This window comes from Gracilinanus agilis, chromosome 4 (assembly GCF_016433145.1).
Source record: "Gracilinanus agilis isolate LMUSP501 chromosome 4, AgileGrace, whole genome shotgun sequence".
Lineage (NCBI taxonomy): Eukaryota > Metazoa > Chordata > Mammalia > Didelphimorphia > Didelphidae > Gracilinanus > Gracilinanus agilis.
Genome location: NC_058133.1, coordinates 447,731,684 through 447,747,395, shown reverse-complemented (window position 1 = coordinate 447,747,395; position 15,712 = coordinate 447,731,684). Strand labels below are relative to the sequence as shown.

The 15,712-nt window shown below is 34.8% G+C and overlaps 1 protein-coding gene across 2 annotated transcripts in view; it reads right to left on the bottom strand.

Moving 5' to 3' along the window:
- MFSD14A (major facilitator superfamily domain containing 14A) overlaps window positions 1-15,712 on the bottom strand; it is a 44,124-nt gene that overhangs the window by 15,060 nt on the left and 13,352 nt on the right. For both annotated transcript variants that reach the window (XM_044672143.1, XM_044672144.1), the window contains 3 exons: window positions 6,262-6,324; window positions 5,595-5,722; window positions 3,619-3,733 (listed from right to left, as the gene is read on the bottom strand). In XM_044672143.1, coding sequence (XP_044528078.1) covers window positions 3,619-3,733; window positions 5,595-5,722; window positions 6,262-6,324 — 306 coding nt within the window. The remainder of the gene's footprint in view (window positions 1-3,618; window positions 3,734-5,594; window positions 5,723-6,261; window positions 6,325-15,712) is intronic.

Here is a 15,712-nt window from a genome sequence, read left to right as displayed (position 1 = left end):
ATCCTGGTTCATAATCTCAAATCCTTGATTCTTCCTCCACATCTAATTAGTTGCCACATCAAATTTTTTTATATCTGTTCCACTGTCTTTACAACGACTCATAAATTTTTGGCCTTTTTCATTTTTCACTTGTCTATTAATTTTTCTCTCTCCTTTAATTAAATACCTCCTTTCTTTAACATATCCTCAATATTCCTCTCAAAAATCTTCTGAAGGCACAGGCCTTTTCTCTAATTTCATTCTCCTCAATTTTTCTGCAGCTTTCCACAAATGATCACTTCTTCCTCCCTGATAGTCTTTTCTCTCTAGATTTTCAGTACATCACTCTCTCCTGGTTCTCCTACCTACCTGACTGCTCCTTCTCTTCTCCTTTGGTAGATTCTCTTCCAGATCACACTTCTAACCATAGCTATTCCCTCAGGATGCTATCTCCTGGGCTCTTTTCTCTTCTCTCTCTGTACCACTTCACTTGATCTCATCAGCGACCATAGATTTCATTACTATATCTGCAGATGATTCTCAAATCTACATATCCTATTCAAACCTTCTGTTGACCTCCAATGTTGCATCTCCAACTACCTTTGAGACATGAGCTTCAATAAATATATTAAGTTCAACATGTCCAAAACCAAATTTGTTTCTTTCTCCTTAAAACCTCCCTACTACCTGCCTTGCCTATTACTATAGAGAGCAACAACAACCTCTAGTTCCTCATGCTCACAACCTAGCAATCACAATGGACTCCTCACTATCTCTCACTCCACCCCTCCATATTTGATCTGTTGCCAAAGCCTGTCGATTTCACTTTTTCAGCATCTCTGGAATATATCTCCATCTCTCCTCTGACAGTACCAGCCCACAGGTGTGCCAGCCTTTGCCACCTCATGCACGGATTACTGCAATAGCTTGCTGGTGGGTTGGCCTGCCTCAAGTTGATCCTCTCTCCAATCCACCATCCTGGTTCATAATCTCAAATCAAATTCTGCCATATAAGTGATTTTGCTAAAGCACAGGTCTATTTCAAGCCCTTTACTAAATAAACTCCAGTGGATTCTTCTTGCCTCCATGATCAATAAAAAATGTTCTGTTTGGCATTTAGTGCTCTTCATAAACTTGCCCCTTCTGCCTTTCCAGTCTTCTTAGACCTTACTCCCCAATGTGAACTCTTTGATCCAAGAACACTGGCCTCCTGGCTGTCCTACGAATAAGACACTCCATCTCCCACACTTTCCTTGGCTGTTCCTAATGTCTGGAATGCTTTTTTTCCTTTCTACTCCTTCAAGTCACAACTAAAATCCTTTTTTTCACTGGAAAGAGAGAGCTTGCTTTGTGTATGTATAGAGGGAAGGCACTGGAGTTAAGAGGAGCTGATGAAACATTCCAGTGAAAAAAGGGTTTGGGGGCAGCTGGGTAGCTCAGTGGATTGAGAGTCAGGCCTAGATACAGGAGGTCCTAGGTTCAAATCTGGCCTCAGACACTTCCCAGCTGTGTGACCCTGGGCAAGTCACTTGACCCCCATTGCCTACCCTTACCACTCTTCTGCCTTGAAGCCAATACACAATATTGACTCCAAGGTGGAAGGTAAGGGTTTGAAAAAAGAAAAGAAAAAAGGGATTTTAGTTGGTAATTAGAGGAAGCTAGGTAAGGAATAGAGGAAAGGTTCATCAACCCCTCTTAATTCCAGTGCCTTCCATCTATTAAATATTTCTTTTTTATAACATACATATATATACACATACATACACAAAGCAAGCTCTCTTTCTCTTGCTTTGCATATTTGTTTGCATGTTGTCTCCTCTCAGATCATAAGCTTCTTGAGAATAGGGACTGTCTTTTACCTATTTTGTATTCTCAGCACTTAGCACAGTGTCTGGCACATAGTAAGAGCTTAATGTTTATTGACTGAGTGAACTAGTCTTCCTGCTGAAAAATCTTTAGTGGCTTTCAATTGCCTCTTGGATTAAAATACAAACTACTCATCTAGGTACTTAAAATATTCCACAATTTGGCACCAACCTAATACCTTTCATATAATAATAATCATCATTCAATAAATTAGTATCCTTTATCTATTTCACAATTGAGCACAAAAGGCCTACTAGCTATTTTTCAAATTTAGCATTTCTATCTATTTCCTATCTACCCCCCACCCCCAATGCCTAGAATGTAACCCCTCTTCAACTTCACCTTAGAAATTTAGCTCAGGTGCTGTTTTTTAGGGAATGTCATCTTGATGTTAAAGAAATGCTCACCATTCTGTTTCTAAATGCAATAGTTGATAGAATCTTCAATGAACAATTATTGTGTTTAAAGAATAAAGAGCATAATTACATATAAAGAATAAACACTAATTGTTTTTGGACATTAGTCACTTGCAAAGTATTTAGCACATCACAAAAAATGTGAGAAAACTGTAGTAGCAGGCCAGGCAAGATGGAAGAAATAAATTGTGATTTAATATGGATTAATTCAATGGTTTCTGATAGTTAAAAAAAAACATTGTTTCCTAAGTTTAAAATTCTGTTGAGTGAATTTCTTTAAAAGTCAAAGATTCCCTCTTGCTAGAGAAATTCAAATTAAAATAACTCTGAGGTACCACCTCACACCTAGCAGATTGGCCAATATGACAGCAAAGGAAAGTGATAAATGTTGGAGAGGATGTGGCAAAATTGGGACACTAATACACTGCTGGCCAAGTTATGAATTGGTCCAACCATTCTGGAGGGCAATTTGGAATTATGAGCAAAGGGCTTTAAATGAATGCATGCCCTTTGACCCAGCCATATCACTGCTGGGTTTGTACCCCAAAGAGATAATAAGGAAAAAGAGTTGTACAAAAATATTCACAGTTGTGCTCATTGTGGTGGCAAAAAAATTGGAAAATGAAGGGGTGTCCATTGATTGAGGAATGGATGAATAAATTGTGGTATATGTTAGTGATGGAATATTATTGTGCTGAAAGGAATAAAGAAATGGAGGAATTCCATGCAAACTGGAATAACCTCCAGGAATTGATGAAGAGTGAAAGGAGCAGAATCAAAAGAACATTGTACACAGAGACTGAAACACTGTGGCACAATCGAATAAAATAGACTTTTCTACTAGCAGCAATGCAATGACCCAGGACAATCCAGAGGAACTTAGTAGAAAGAATGCTACCCAGATTCCAGAGAAAGAACTATGGAACCAGAAATGCATTAGAAAAATATATGCTTACGTAGTGCGATATGGATGTGACTAGGGTTTTAAAGGAGCACTCCACTATAAATATGAAAACATGGAAATAGGTTTTGAACAATGATACATGTATAACCCAGTGGAACAGCTTGTCAGCTTTGGGAGGGGGGAGGAGAGAGGGATTATGAATCATGTAGCCATGGGAAAATGCCCTAAACAAAAATAAATAAATAGAAGTCAAAGATTCCTATGATTTTTTAATTTGACATGATTGATTATTTAAAATAACAACTTTGATCAAGATGGTGTTATTTGTATTTTTTCTTCTTTAAAATGTGAAAGAATGGTTCGAGGCCAATTAGTGGCAAGATAGGTTTGCTTCTGGAATATGTGTTATGCTTGAAGAAATAAGACATTTTTCTTAGCAAATAACAAACATACCAGTCCATAAGCCATGCTTCTTTCATGTTCTTGAGTTATATCTGCTACATATGCAAATACCACTGAGAAAGTCACAGCAAAAACACCAGAAACAGAGATAACAGCAAAGTACCACCTAGAAGATAACCAACAGGAAATGGTTAGGACAATTAGAATTTTCCTCACAAAGTTCTACATGTTGAATTCAAACAGTCAGTATCTTACTAGAGCTACTTACTAACTCAATGTAAGGTCCCTCCAAACTCTTAACTTTTAAGCTTTTAGCAATTAAACTTGTAAATGGCTTATAAAATAGGACTTAGAAAAAGATTCTATGCCTAACTACTAAGGATCTTTTTATAACACTTGTAGACATTCATTAAAATAAAGAGCTTCTCCATAATTTGCCACTTTACCTAACAAAAAATAAGAGTAATGTGCTAATCAACATTTATTTAAGAGCTATATGTGTATGATACTGTTATTATGCTGAAACCAACACAATTAGAAGAAATATGTTAGGATGGTATTCCTGATTAAAATTGGAAGATATTAAAATCACTAAAGAGCATTTTGAAAGGATTTTCAAAAAACTAAAATAAAATCTAATTATTTTCTTATACAAAGTTGTTCCACAGTATTAACGGGAGATGAAGGATATAGACGTCTACTGTAAGAAATTTTTAAAGTTTTAAAAGACACGTGCAGATCTCATGTAATAATTAAAACTTTCAAAATAGTCATTCTACTTAGAGGATTTTGTTTCTTTTCTTTTTCCAAAATATGTTTTTCATGATAAATTCTTTGTTTTGTCTCTGTATACCTCCAGAGAAACTTATTTTGTTTTTCAAAGATATGTCCACTCTACATTTCTGATTATTTCTGGAAGAGGTCTCTACTGAAGTTCCAATTTTCAATAAATTTTAAAAACCTATGACACATGGGGGCAGCTGGGTAGCTCAGTGGAGTGAGAGTCAGGCCTAGAGACAGGAGGTTCTAGGTTCAAATCCGACCTCAGACACTTCCCAGCTGTGTGACCCTGGGCAAGTCACTTGACCCCCATTGCCTACCCTTACCACTCTTCCACCTATAAGTCAACACACAGAAGTTAAGGGTTTAAAATAAAAATTAAAAAAAAAAAACAAAAAACAAAAAAAAACTTTGACACACTGATCTAAATCTAGACCAATTTCAGGTATAAGATGTATCCTCCAAGATGAGAGCTTTTTGAAGGAAATATATAAATACATATATACATATATATGTATGTGTATTCATATGCATATGAATACAATAAAAATAATCATGAATTTACAACATGAAAAATGTATTTTTGATGCAAAAGCTAGGGTGACTGAAGTAACTAGAGTAGAACCAGGGATTGGTCCTGAGACCAATAACAGCCTCTGACGCAAGGAAGACATTATTTACTGAACAGAATTGAATCCAGGTAGGATTAGCTACAGATTCTCCTCTATACTCTCTCCCACCTTAATGAAAAAGCTAGAGGTGGTGGAGATGAGAGTAATACCTCAAACCAATCTAGAACTATATATTTATAACTACTTTTGTGAAAAATGTGACCATGAGAAATGAAGAACTCAACAACACACAAATTTTCATGGTAGAGGACAGGAAGCTTAGGCTCTGTCTAGGCTGAATAAGCTTTAAATCACTTAGAACTCCTCAGACCAAAAACAAAAAGCAAAAAACAAAAAAAAAACAAAAAAACAAAAAAACCATCTCAAACCTAATTCCCTTTATCTGAAGAATAAGAATATTGAAGATCACCTACTCTGAGATTATTTGCAGGTTTAAAATTTTACAATTAAAGACTTTCATTACTGTATTTTCTTACTTTCTTACAAATATCAAAGGAAAATTTAGGGTAGAGAGAAAAAAAAACAACTAAAGTTTAAAAAAAGAGCGGGGAGATTAGGGAAGAAAGGATGAAAGCCAATAGCATTTAGCTGCTAAAACCTTAACTAATTACTTACCAGGGGCTGATCTTCATTAATGGGATTGGTGCACAAGTGAAAAATACTGTTAGCAGCAAGAAGGATTTTCGACCCCAAACATCAGAAAGAGCACCAATAAGAGGGGCACTGAGGAATGACAACAATCCCTAAAAAACATTTTAAAAATGAATTTTCACATATAAATTCATATAAACACCAGTCATTTTACTCATATAGAAAAATGTAATTGTGACAGATTACCACTGTGATCAATGCAATGAGAAATGGCACATGTTAAAAGAGAAGTTACTATACTTTATATTTCTAAAAGTGGTTATCATGTATATATATTCAGTATAGGGGAGGTCATATAATTCTTTTGGTTTCTGTTTCTATATTTTCAGTTTCTGTATATAAACAAAAACATCTCTGGAAAGGTGCCCACAAATGAATCATACTTTGTTATGAAATGGCTAATTTCAAAGCAGAATATGCTGCAAGAGAAACTATGTTTTCAGGTTATAAAAAGGATACTTTATATACAAAAAGCATAGTTTATGAGAAATTATGCAGACCATAAAACACTATTGTTTACTGCAAAAATTTAAGAGAAATAGATGAAGTGAGACTTAAAATTTCTATTAGTTTTCAACTCTTTGTGCTAACAAGTGTACGTATTTGTGTGTATAAAAAACATCGATCATACCTTTACTCCTTGAATGAGGCCATTCATTAGAAATGTATGTTTAGGGAAGGTTTCATGTAATACCTAAAAAACAATATTTTATTCTTAAAAACACCATCAAAAGTTTTTTTAAGCAATACACATAAAACAGGTCTTTACATAAAAATCTAGTTATTTCACAAGAACATATGAAAATGTATATATAAGAAAATATGTATGAGAATATATGATCCCAGTTCCTGAAGGGAAGGAACTCTTGTTTTACTTTTATATCTTCCTTTGCACCTAGAACAGTGTTTAATAAAAATGTGTATCCATATCACCTCCATAAATGTTTGCTGAATAGCATCATAAATGAATATTAAATAAACTATTTGCTTGAATAAAAACCAATAAACTACGCTCAAATGACACCGTAATAAGCCTTTTTTTTTTTTTTTTTAAATTAAAACCCTTACCTTCCATCTTGGAAGGCAGAAGAGTGGTAAGGGTAGGCAATGGGGGTCAAGTGACTTGCCCAGGGTCACACAGCTGAGAAGTGTCTGAGGCTAGATTTGGACCTAGGACCTAGGACCTCCCATCTCTAGGCCTGGCTCTCAATCCACTGAGCTACCCAGCTGCCCCCAGTAATTTTTTGTATTCTTTTTTTTTTGAATACTTAAAGTTGCTAGCACCTATCCCTGCCAAAAAGTTTTACTTTGTATATATTTTGTAATATGCCCTTATCTCATGACTCCCCTGAAAGAATGTATGATCTGGATGCTTTTATTTTTTTCTCTTTGTATCCCTAGCCCCCAGCACAGTGCCGAGAACATTATAGCAGGTGCTTAATAAATTCTTGGTAACTGATTTACAAAAGCTAGTAAGCTAAATGAAGGGAGCATTAATTTCCTACTGATTCCCCCATTTTTAAAAACCAAATTTCTTTATATTCCTCATATTTCTTCTATCTTAATTGCAATCCATTTTTTAAAAATTACAAATAATTATTCTATGAAAATCTTTAAAAGAAAGTTTTGATTTATTTTTTAATTACATATTTTTCAAGGCATATTCTCAATAATGCAATTGGAACAAATGACACTAGTCCATCCTTTAAGAAAATTATAGGTTACAATCTCACCAAAATTGGACATAAGTAGACTCTAAGCTCACTATGAATCACAAATATTACAATAAAGGAGTCAAAAATGTTAGGCAAGCTGTTCAAGATTGGGGAGGTGACTGGTTTGTTTACACTCTTCTTTGTCAGACAACATTTGAAGAGCTGTGATCAGTTATGAGCACCTCATTTCAGAAAGGGTGTGGGTAAGATGGAGAAATTTCAGAGGACAATACAAAATAGCAAAAGTGCTTATGATCATCACAATCTTTTCTTGGCCTCCTTTGCTGGATCTTTATCCAAAGGCATGCCCACTAACTGTATTTCCCCAAAGGATCCATCCTAGGCCATCTTCTCTTTCTCTATGCCAGAGGTTAACTTAGTGACCACATACGCTAAAGGAATCATAGCTAGATTTCAGGAAATTTGTAAACTTAAATGGGAAAAAACTATATCTTTATTTTTCACTAACCTCTAACTGAAAAATAGCATTTACTTCAATTATCTGAAAACATCATTCTGAGAAGGGGGCCATAGATCTTCACCAGGCTGCCAAAGGAATTCATGACACACAAAAAAAATACTTGGTTATCTCATCATATTCCATAGGTTCAATTATTACATCTATGCAGATGATTCCCAGATCTATATATCTAGCCTAAGGCTTTCCTATTAGTTCTAGCATCACATCTCAAATTCAATATGACTAAAACAGAACCCAATATATTTCTCCCAGACCCTCCCCACCTCCCACCTTTCCTATTAATGTATGGAACACCAGTATCCTTCAAGTAATCCACCAGACTCACAACCTAGGTTGTCAACCTCAATCCCCTCAATTGCTTGGTGAGTCACACACAATCCGTTGTCAAATTTTGTCCTTTCTACCTTCATAACACTCTTTCTTTAACTCATGTAGTCATCATCTTGGTAAAAGGTCCTGCACAGAACTATCTCATTGGTCTCCTTGCCTCAAGATTGAGTCTCTATTGTAATCAATCCTCTACAAAATTCTCAGTGATTTTTCTAAAATCCTGCTCTGACCATGTCTGACCCCATTCTACATTTCCAGTCTTTATAAACCTTCCATGAGTCTTGACCAATGATACATGTAAAACCCAGATGAATTGCTTGTTGGCTATGGAAGGGGGGGAGGAGAGGAAAGGAGAAAAAATATGAATCATGTAACCATGGAAAAAACTCAAAATTAATTAAAAACAAAATTAAATCCTCCATTAACATTTAGCTACAACTACACATTTGCAGCATCTCAAATATAACATTCCCATCTCCTGACTGCCTTTTTTACTGGCTGTCCCCAATACCTAGAATGGTTTCCTTCCTGTCTTCCACCACCTAAGCTCCTTAGTCTCATTTAAGATTCAAAACAAATCCTCATCTTTTGCTAAAGGCCTGTTCTACTTTCCCTGTTACTGCCTTCCCTCTGTGACTGACATGTATACAGACATATAAATGTAAAAAAAGCATATGCCATGTCTGGGACTCCCCTCCTCACATGTATGTATGTATATTTGTATGTTATGTGTCTTTCTATCTCTGCTATCCCGTTTTTTTTGTATGTTGTCTTCCATTGTAATAAGAATTCTTTGAGGGCAGGGATCATGTTTTTTCATTTCTTTGTATCCCAAGAGTTTATTTAGCATAGTGTCTGACATATAATAAGTTTTTAATAAATGCTTAATGACTGATGGAATTGAAGGCTAATTCAAGATTGAAAATTTCAATACTGGGAGTGGGGGGGGGGGGGCGTAGGTATGCAACAGCTTTCTTCAAAGGCTGTAAGAAAATAGATATATTCAATTTGACCCCAGAGTTAAGAACTAAAAGTAATGGGTTGAAGTTGCAGAAGGACAGATTTCAATCAATGAATTAATCTTTATTAAGTACCTGACATGTGCTAAACACTGCTACATGCTAGAGACACAAAAGGTGGCCAAAAAACAGTGTGTGCCCTCAAGAAACTCACAACTGAATGAGGGAGACAACATGTAAACAAATATATATATATATATATATGGAAAGAATATATGCAAGATAAATAGGGAACTAAAGGGAAGGCACTAGAATTAAGATGGTTGAGAAAGACTTTCTGTAATACTTCTAGTTCAATGTAATGTGCATAATTAGAATCTGCTTCCCAGGACTCTAAATCCCAGCATCCTATTTATGTGTTTACCTATGTCCTTAAATAAGGAGGATACATTTTTATGTAGCCTCACCTCTTGCTCTCTTTCCCCCTGATTGAGGAACTAGGAAAGCTGGCTTTTACTCAGCCTTTTACTTTTGTCCTTTTATTTCTTCTACTTCAAGTGATTATTAATAAATCTTATAAAATATAATACTTGGAGTTATTGGATATTAATTTAAAATTTACAAATGAGAAAAGGAACTTCCTAAAAAACGAGAGCTAACAAAACATAGAATGGGCTGCCCTGACAGTCCACCTCATCAATAATCTTAAAGTAATGAATGACTTCACAGGTAAGTTATCAAATTGATTTGTGCTCATCTGCCAGCTGGTCTCAATGTCCTCTAAGTTCTTTGCAACTCACTGTATGATTTTGTGAAATCTGCCTTTTGGCACTCATCATGAACTCCTAATACTGTTCTTGTCTCTCTTGCTAAGATCAGCCACTCAGTCCCTAGGCAACTACCATTTTCCATTCCTGCTCCTGTGTTGCTGCAGTTAAAAAATCATCACACTGATTTCACGTACTTCACTTATACTAATGCTATATTATACACTAATGTCATTTATTAAAGGACTCATTATGGTATGAAAGTCACTGCTTTTGGACTCTTCAATTATGAGCCTCAAAATTCAGGCTTCCCACTTCCAGTCTACTCCTTCTAATTTAGACTTTAAAATGTTTCTAGACTAATCAGTCTTATTCACAGGCCTCAGTACTCAACTCGTGTACTGAAAAAAATCTTCAATTGCCTATTTATACAGACTCTAATTCTTATATTTTAGGTCTTCTACAATCCTGGGTCACTTGATCTTTCCAGCTTTAACCTATGTGTTCTCTCTCCTTTATATGCTATTGTGCATTACAGAAAAATCTAACAGTCATTCATTCAACAAGTTTTTATTATGTGCTTATTTTGTGTCAGGTGCTGACCTTTAGCCTCATTTCTGCTGAATTCTCAACTAATACCTACTGTAGGAAGCTTTCCTTAAGTACCCAATTAAAAATTGTATTTTAGAACTCTTATGCATAATAATCTATACTTCCCACTGAGTATAATCCTTATAATATTCTATACTCTTAAATTTTGCATTAAGGGTATGTGTGCAATACTCCTCAAAAGACTGTAGGTTTCAGAAAGCCTAGGACTATGTCTTATTTATTTGCTCTTCCTCTACAACCTAACAGCACAGAATAGGCACTTAAATATCTAGAATGAACTTTTAAAATGATTTTGGAAGGCATTTTAAATTGCCACAATATGTAAAATTGGAATGGCAGGTTATAAAGAACTATATCACATACTGTCTTTAATTATAGACATATTTTAGGAAGAAAATAAAGAAAAAGAGTAGCAAGAAAAATCAGAAGAGTGAAGATCACTGAGATGATGCAAAATGAAGTTCAGTTGAAGGAACTAGGGATGTTTAGTCTAAAAGATAGAAGTGGGGAGGGTGGGGTGGGAAACAATTCTACATCAGAATTAATCAGATGCTAGTGACTACACCAAACATCAGGAGCTAGGCCTAAGGGTAGTTTTGTGATTCAGATTCAAGGTTATAAAGCAGTGAACATGACACTTTTGCACTGCAAAATGCAATAAAACCCAACTTGGAATATTTAAAAAGGACAAAATTCCTATAATTTAAAAGGGTATAAATTCAGATAAAATATCACTCTTCTCTCTGCATTTACCATTACTTCACCTAGGCTAGACCTTTTATGCTTCAGATGGCACAGAAGGAAATGGTGTTCCCATGCCCATAAAACACCACACAGATTAAATAACAATGCCACTCCTACCATACACTTGAAAGAGGGATGAGATTTGTTCTACTTTGCCCCAAACTGAACAACTAAAAGGAATGAGTAGAAGATGCAAAAATGCAGTTTAAGATTGATATGTGGGACTACTTCTTAATAATTCGATCTATCCAAAAATAGAATGGGCTGCCTCAAGAAGTAATAAGTTCATCCTCATGCAGGGGTCTCTGGTAGAGGAATTTCTTGTTCAAATAGAGATAACATCAGGTGCTTTCCTAAGGTCCATTCCAATTCAGATTCATTGATTCTAAGAACCCAAGATTTCATTAGCTTCTACAAGGTCAAATTCCACTGTTAAAAAAAAAAATCCTGGGGCATCTGGATAGCTCAGTGGATTGAGAGTCATGCCTAGAGATGGGAGGTCCTAGGTTCAAATCCAACCTCAAAAACTTCCCAGCTGTGTGATCCCGTGCAAGTCATTTGACCCCCATTGCCCACCCTTACCACTCTTCCACCTAGGAGCCAATACACAGAAGTTAAGGGTTAAAAAAAAAATCCTTAGTGTGGCATCCCAGGTATATTCTAATCCTGAAAGTATTATTGATGTATCAATATTCTAACCTATGTGCTCATGTACCAGACTCATGGTCATATTATTTCTTGATCATTGTATTTAATTGGTACTCTATTATTCTGACCACTCTCCAAACCTATAGTCCAAAGGTCAAGAGAATTCCTGGGCAGGACCTTAGCTGCCACAGGGTCCTAGCTCCTTCCTTGACAGGCCACATTCCAGAACAGGTCACATGTTTGATTAATCTCCTCTTCTTTGATCTTGTGGTTGCCAACTGAGCCAAAGTCAAATCATATGCCAGGTCACATGATCATTAACTACCTCCCATTCCAAATTCCTTGATTCTCCAATAAAAGATTGGGGACACGTGTAGCTCTCTCCTTTCCACCATCAGAGGAGCAAGCACGCTGGAGCCCATGTTGCTGAACCCTTGTCTCTGAGTCTTTCTTCCTTTATTATGTTCCCTCTCTCTATCCCCTTCACCCGTTTCCCCTAGGTTTCTAACTTCCCTTCTCAGAAGTCCACTCATGAATATCAATTTGTGGCTGCAGGTAGCCATACTTAGCAATGATCAACTATTGAAGACTTAGCTACTTTGACCATGACAATGATCTAAGACAATTCCAAAGGATCCAGGAAGAAAAATGGTAACTATCTCCAGGGAGAGAAATGATGAAATGAGTACAGATTGAAGCATACTTCTTTTATTTTCCTATTTTTTTCTTTTTTGGTTTGTTTTCATTTATAACATGGCTAATGTTGTTTTGCATGACTATACATATAATAGATATTGTTTGCCTTCTCAAGGAACGGAAGATAGGTGGGAAGGAGGGAGAGAATTTGGAACTCAGATTTTTTAAAAATGGATTTTAAGAATTTTTTAAATGTAATGGGAAATAGTTAACAAAATAAAAATACTGAAAAAATCCTTACCACTCGTAAGTCTTTTACCTAACAAATTTCTCTAAATAAAATTTAAATAAACTAATGCCTTCAAAGGGAGAACTGATTAATATCTATACCATCAAATCTTAAATAGTCTTACCCTAGTAAGATATTTTGGAATCACCAAAGCCATTTTACACTAAAATATTTTAACAATAACAAGTTAACATAAAACACATGCTTCTTTAATAATTATCTAAATGAAGTGTTATCCTAATCAATGTAAAAATATTTTAAAATGAGAAGTCTCAAAATGTGATCATAGATTAGCTCAAATTAAATATTCTCTTAGTAGTATTAGTGTTTAGTTTTTACATTTACTATAGATACACATAAAAATGAAAAGTAGCATAACATATCAGATAGAGTTAGGTGCTGGAACTAGAAGACCTGAGTTCAAAATCTCTAATGCTTATTAGCAATGTGATAAGAGGCCAGTCACAATCTCTCTGAGCCTCAGATAACTTCCTAAGAAACATATATTCATTTGTGATGTCAAGAAAATTAGTCTACATAGTATTCTAAAGCATAGTGAATAATTATGTAGAGATATTATAATTAAAAGTTTCAACCTTATTTAAGAAAATGAGTCTGAATTATAATGAAAAGCAGGAAATGGAAAAATGAAGAGACTGACCTCAATTTTGACTATCTTTAATCAACCCACAAACATGTATTAAGTATTCACTATGTGCCAAGTCAAAAAGTAATAAGTGCTAGAGATAGATACAAAGAAAAGCAAATAATCACCATAATTGACTTCATATTGTCATGGAAGAGACAACAAGTAACTAGGTATATAGAACCCATATATATAGTGGATGGAAGGTATTTTTATTTTAAAATTAAAACTTTATTCAGATTTTTAAACAACAAAAACAAAAGAACATTTTCATATGTATAGAAAAAGGATTATATATGATACTACGAATCTACAATTCATACCACCTGTTTAAAAAAAGTACATAAGTTTCTTTCAGAACTGTCTTGCTTATCTGTGCTTCCTTCTGTTCTCTGCTTATTTTAAAAAAATGTTTCAATGGCTCTCTTCTTCTTGCATCTTTACTATTCATCTTACATTCCCTTCCCAAATAAAAACCAAAGGGGGAAAAAAAACCTCATTTAAAAAAATAAGCAGTTATACAAAAGGAGTCATAGTTCCCCAAAGGACATGGTTAGTCACTTCATTGATCCAAAGTCTTAAGTCTTTCAAAATTGCTTTTCTTTACAATGTTGTCCTTGTATAAAATATTCTTGGTTCTACTCATTTCACTCTGCATTAGAGTTTACTACCTAGGATTCTTTGAACTCATCTTTTTTGTCATTTCTTACAACATAATAATATTTGTCCAGCTATTCTCCAAATTTAGGGTCAACCTCCCATTTACTTTTTCATCTGTTCTTTTGGGATGTTTGTTTTGCCTGAAACTATTCCATGACAGTTAACTAGCATTTATTAAGTACCTACCTACGGTATGTGTCAGGCATCATGCTAAGCACTGTGATACAAAAAGGCTCTCAAGGAGTTCACTCTTAACTCTAAAAGGCCAGAATATTAAAGAACAACTCAAAGGACCAAGTACATTTTTGCATGTTAATTGACCTGCTTGATCTTTCTTAATGTACTCTTCTCTTGTTTTAGGTTGAAGTTGATACATTTCTACCCTAGTATTTTTCCATTAGCTGTTTGTGTACATGTGTTCAACCATACTGTGTCTGTATCAGATAAGTGAGGTTCATCTGATGTTCACTCCCTATCTCCTTTTCCATGTTTTATATTGTTCTAATACATCTCAATTATGAGAAATACCAAATTTTGCCCTCTTCTTTGTCCTCAGACACTAGTATATTCTTTTTATCCCTCCTGTTTTTGTTTAAAACCCTCAGAAAAGAATCAATCCATCCCCACATCCTGTTTTTCTTTTTTAATTCATTCAATCCTTTTAAGACATTAAGGATATGAGGAGATATTTATTTCTCCTTCTATTAAATATTGGCAACATTATCACAAAGCCCCTTGAAATTGTAAAAGTAAATTTACCTTCTTATATTTCTATGGATTATTGTGTTTGCATTTCAAAGTTCCAGATAAGTTCTGCTCTTTTCAAAAAATGCTTGAAAGAATTCCATTTCATTAAAGGTCTGTTTTTCACTCTGTAGGATTATACTCAACTTTGCAAAGTAAGCTATTCTTGGTTACAAGCCTATATTAATTTTATCTTCTGAAATATTGTATTTCCAAATCTATTTCTAGTGAAACTGCCACATCTAGCATGATCATGATTATAGAGTTTCTTGATATTTGAATTCCTTCTTTCTAGATGGTTGTAGTTGATTTGGGTTATAGCATTCATTGGTGTTTTCCTTTTCAAGTAGTGACTGTTAGAAGCTTCCTATCTTCACTCTGCCCTCTGGCTCTATTGCAGTGATTCCCAAAGTGGGTGCTACCGCCCCCTGGTGGGTGCTGCAATGATCCAAGGGGACAGTGATGGCCACAGGTGCATATATCTTTCCTATTAATTGCTATTAAAAATTAAAAAAAAAATCTCCAGGGGGCTAAGTAATATTTTTTTCTGGAAAGGGGGCAGTAGGCCAAAAAAGTTTGGGAACTACTGCTCTATTGTATCTGAGTTGTTTTCATTTATCATGATTTCTTGAAACAGTGTTCAAGATTTTTAAAAAAAATTATGGTACTCAGTAAATTCAATGAATGATACTAAAATGATGCCTCAACTTGTTTTTTCAAATTTTTTAAATTATCATATCTTATATATTCTTATATTTTAAAACTTAATTTATTTTAATATTTCTTGCTGTATAACAGAGGCATTGAATTATCTTTGGTTTAGAGTAGACTATTTTTCATAGTGTGCTACA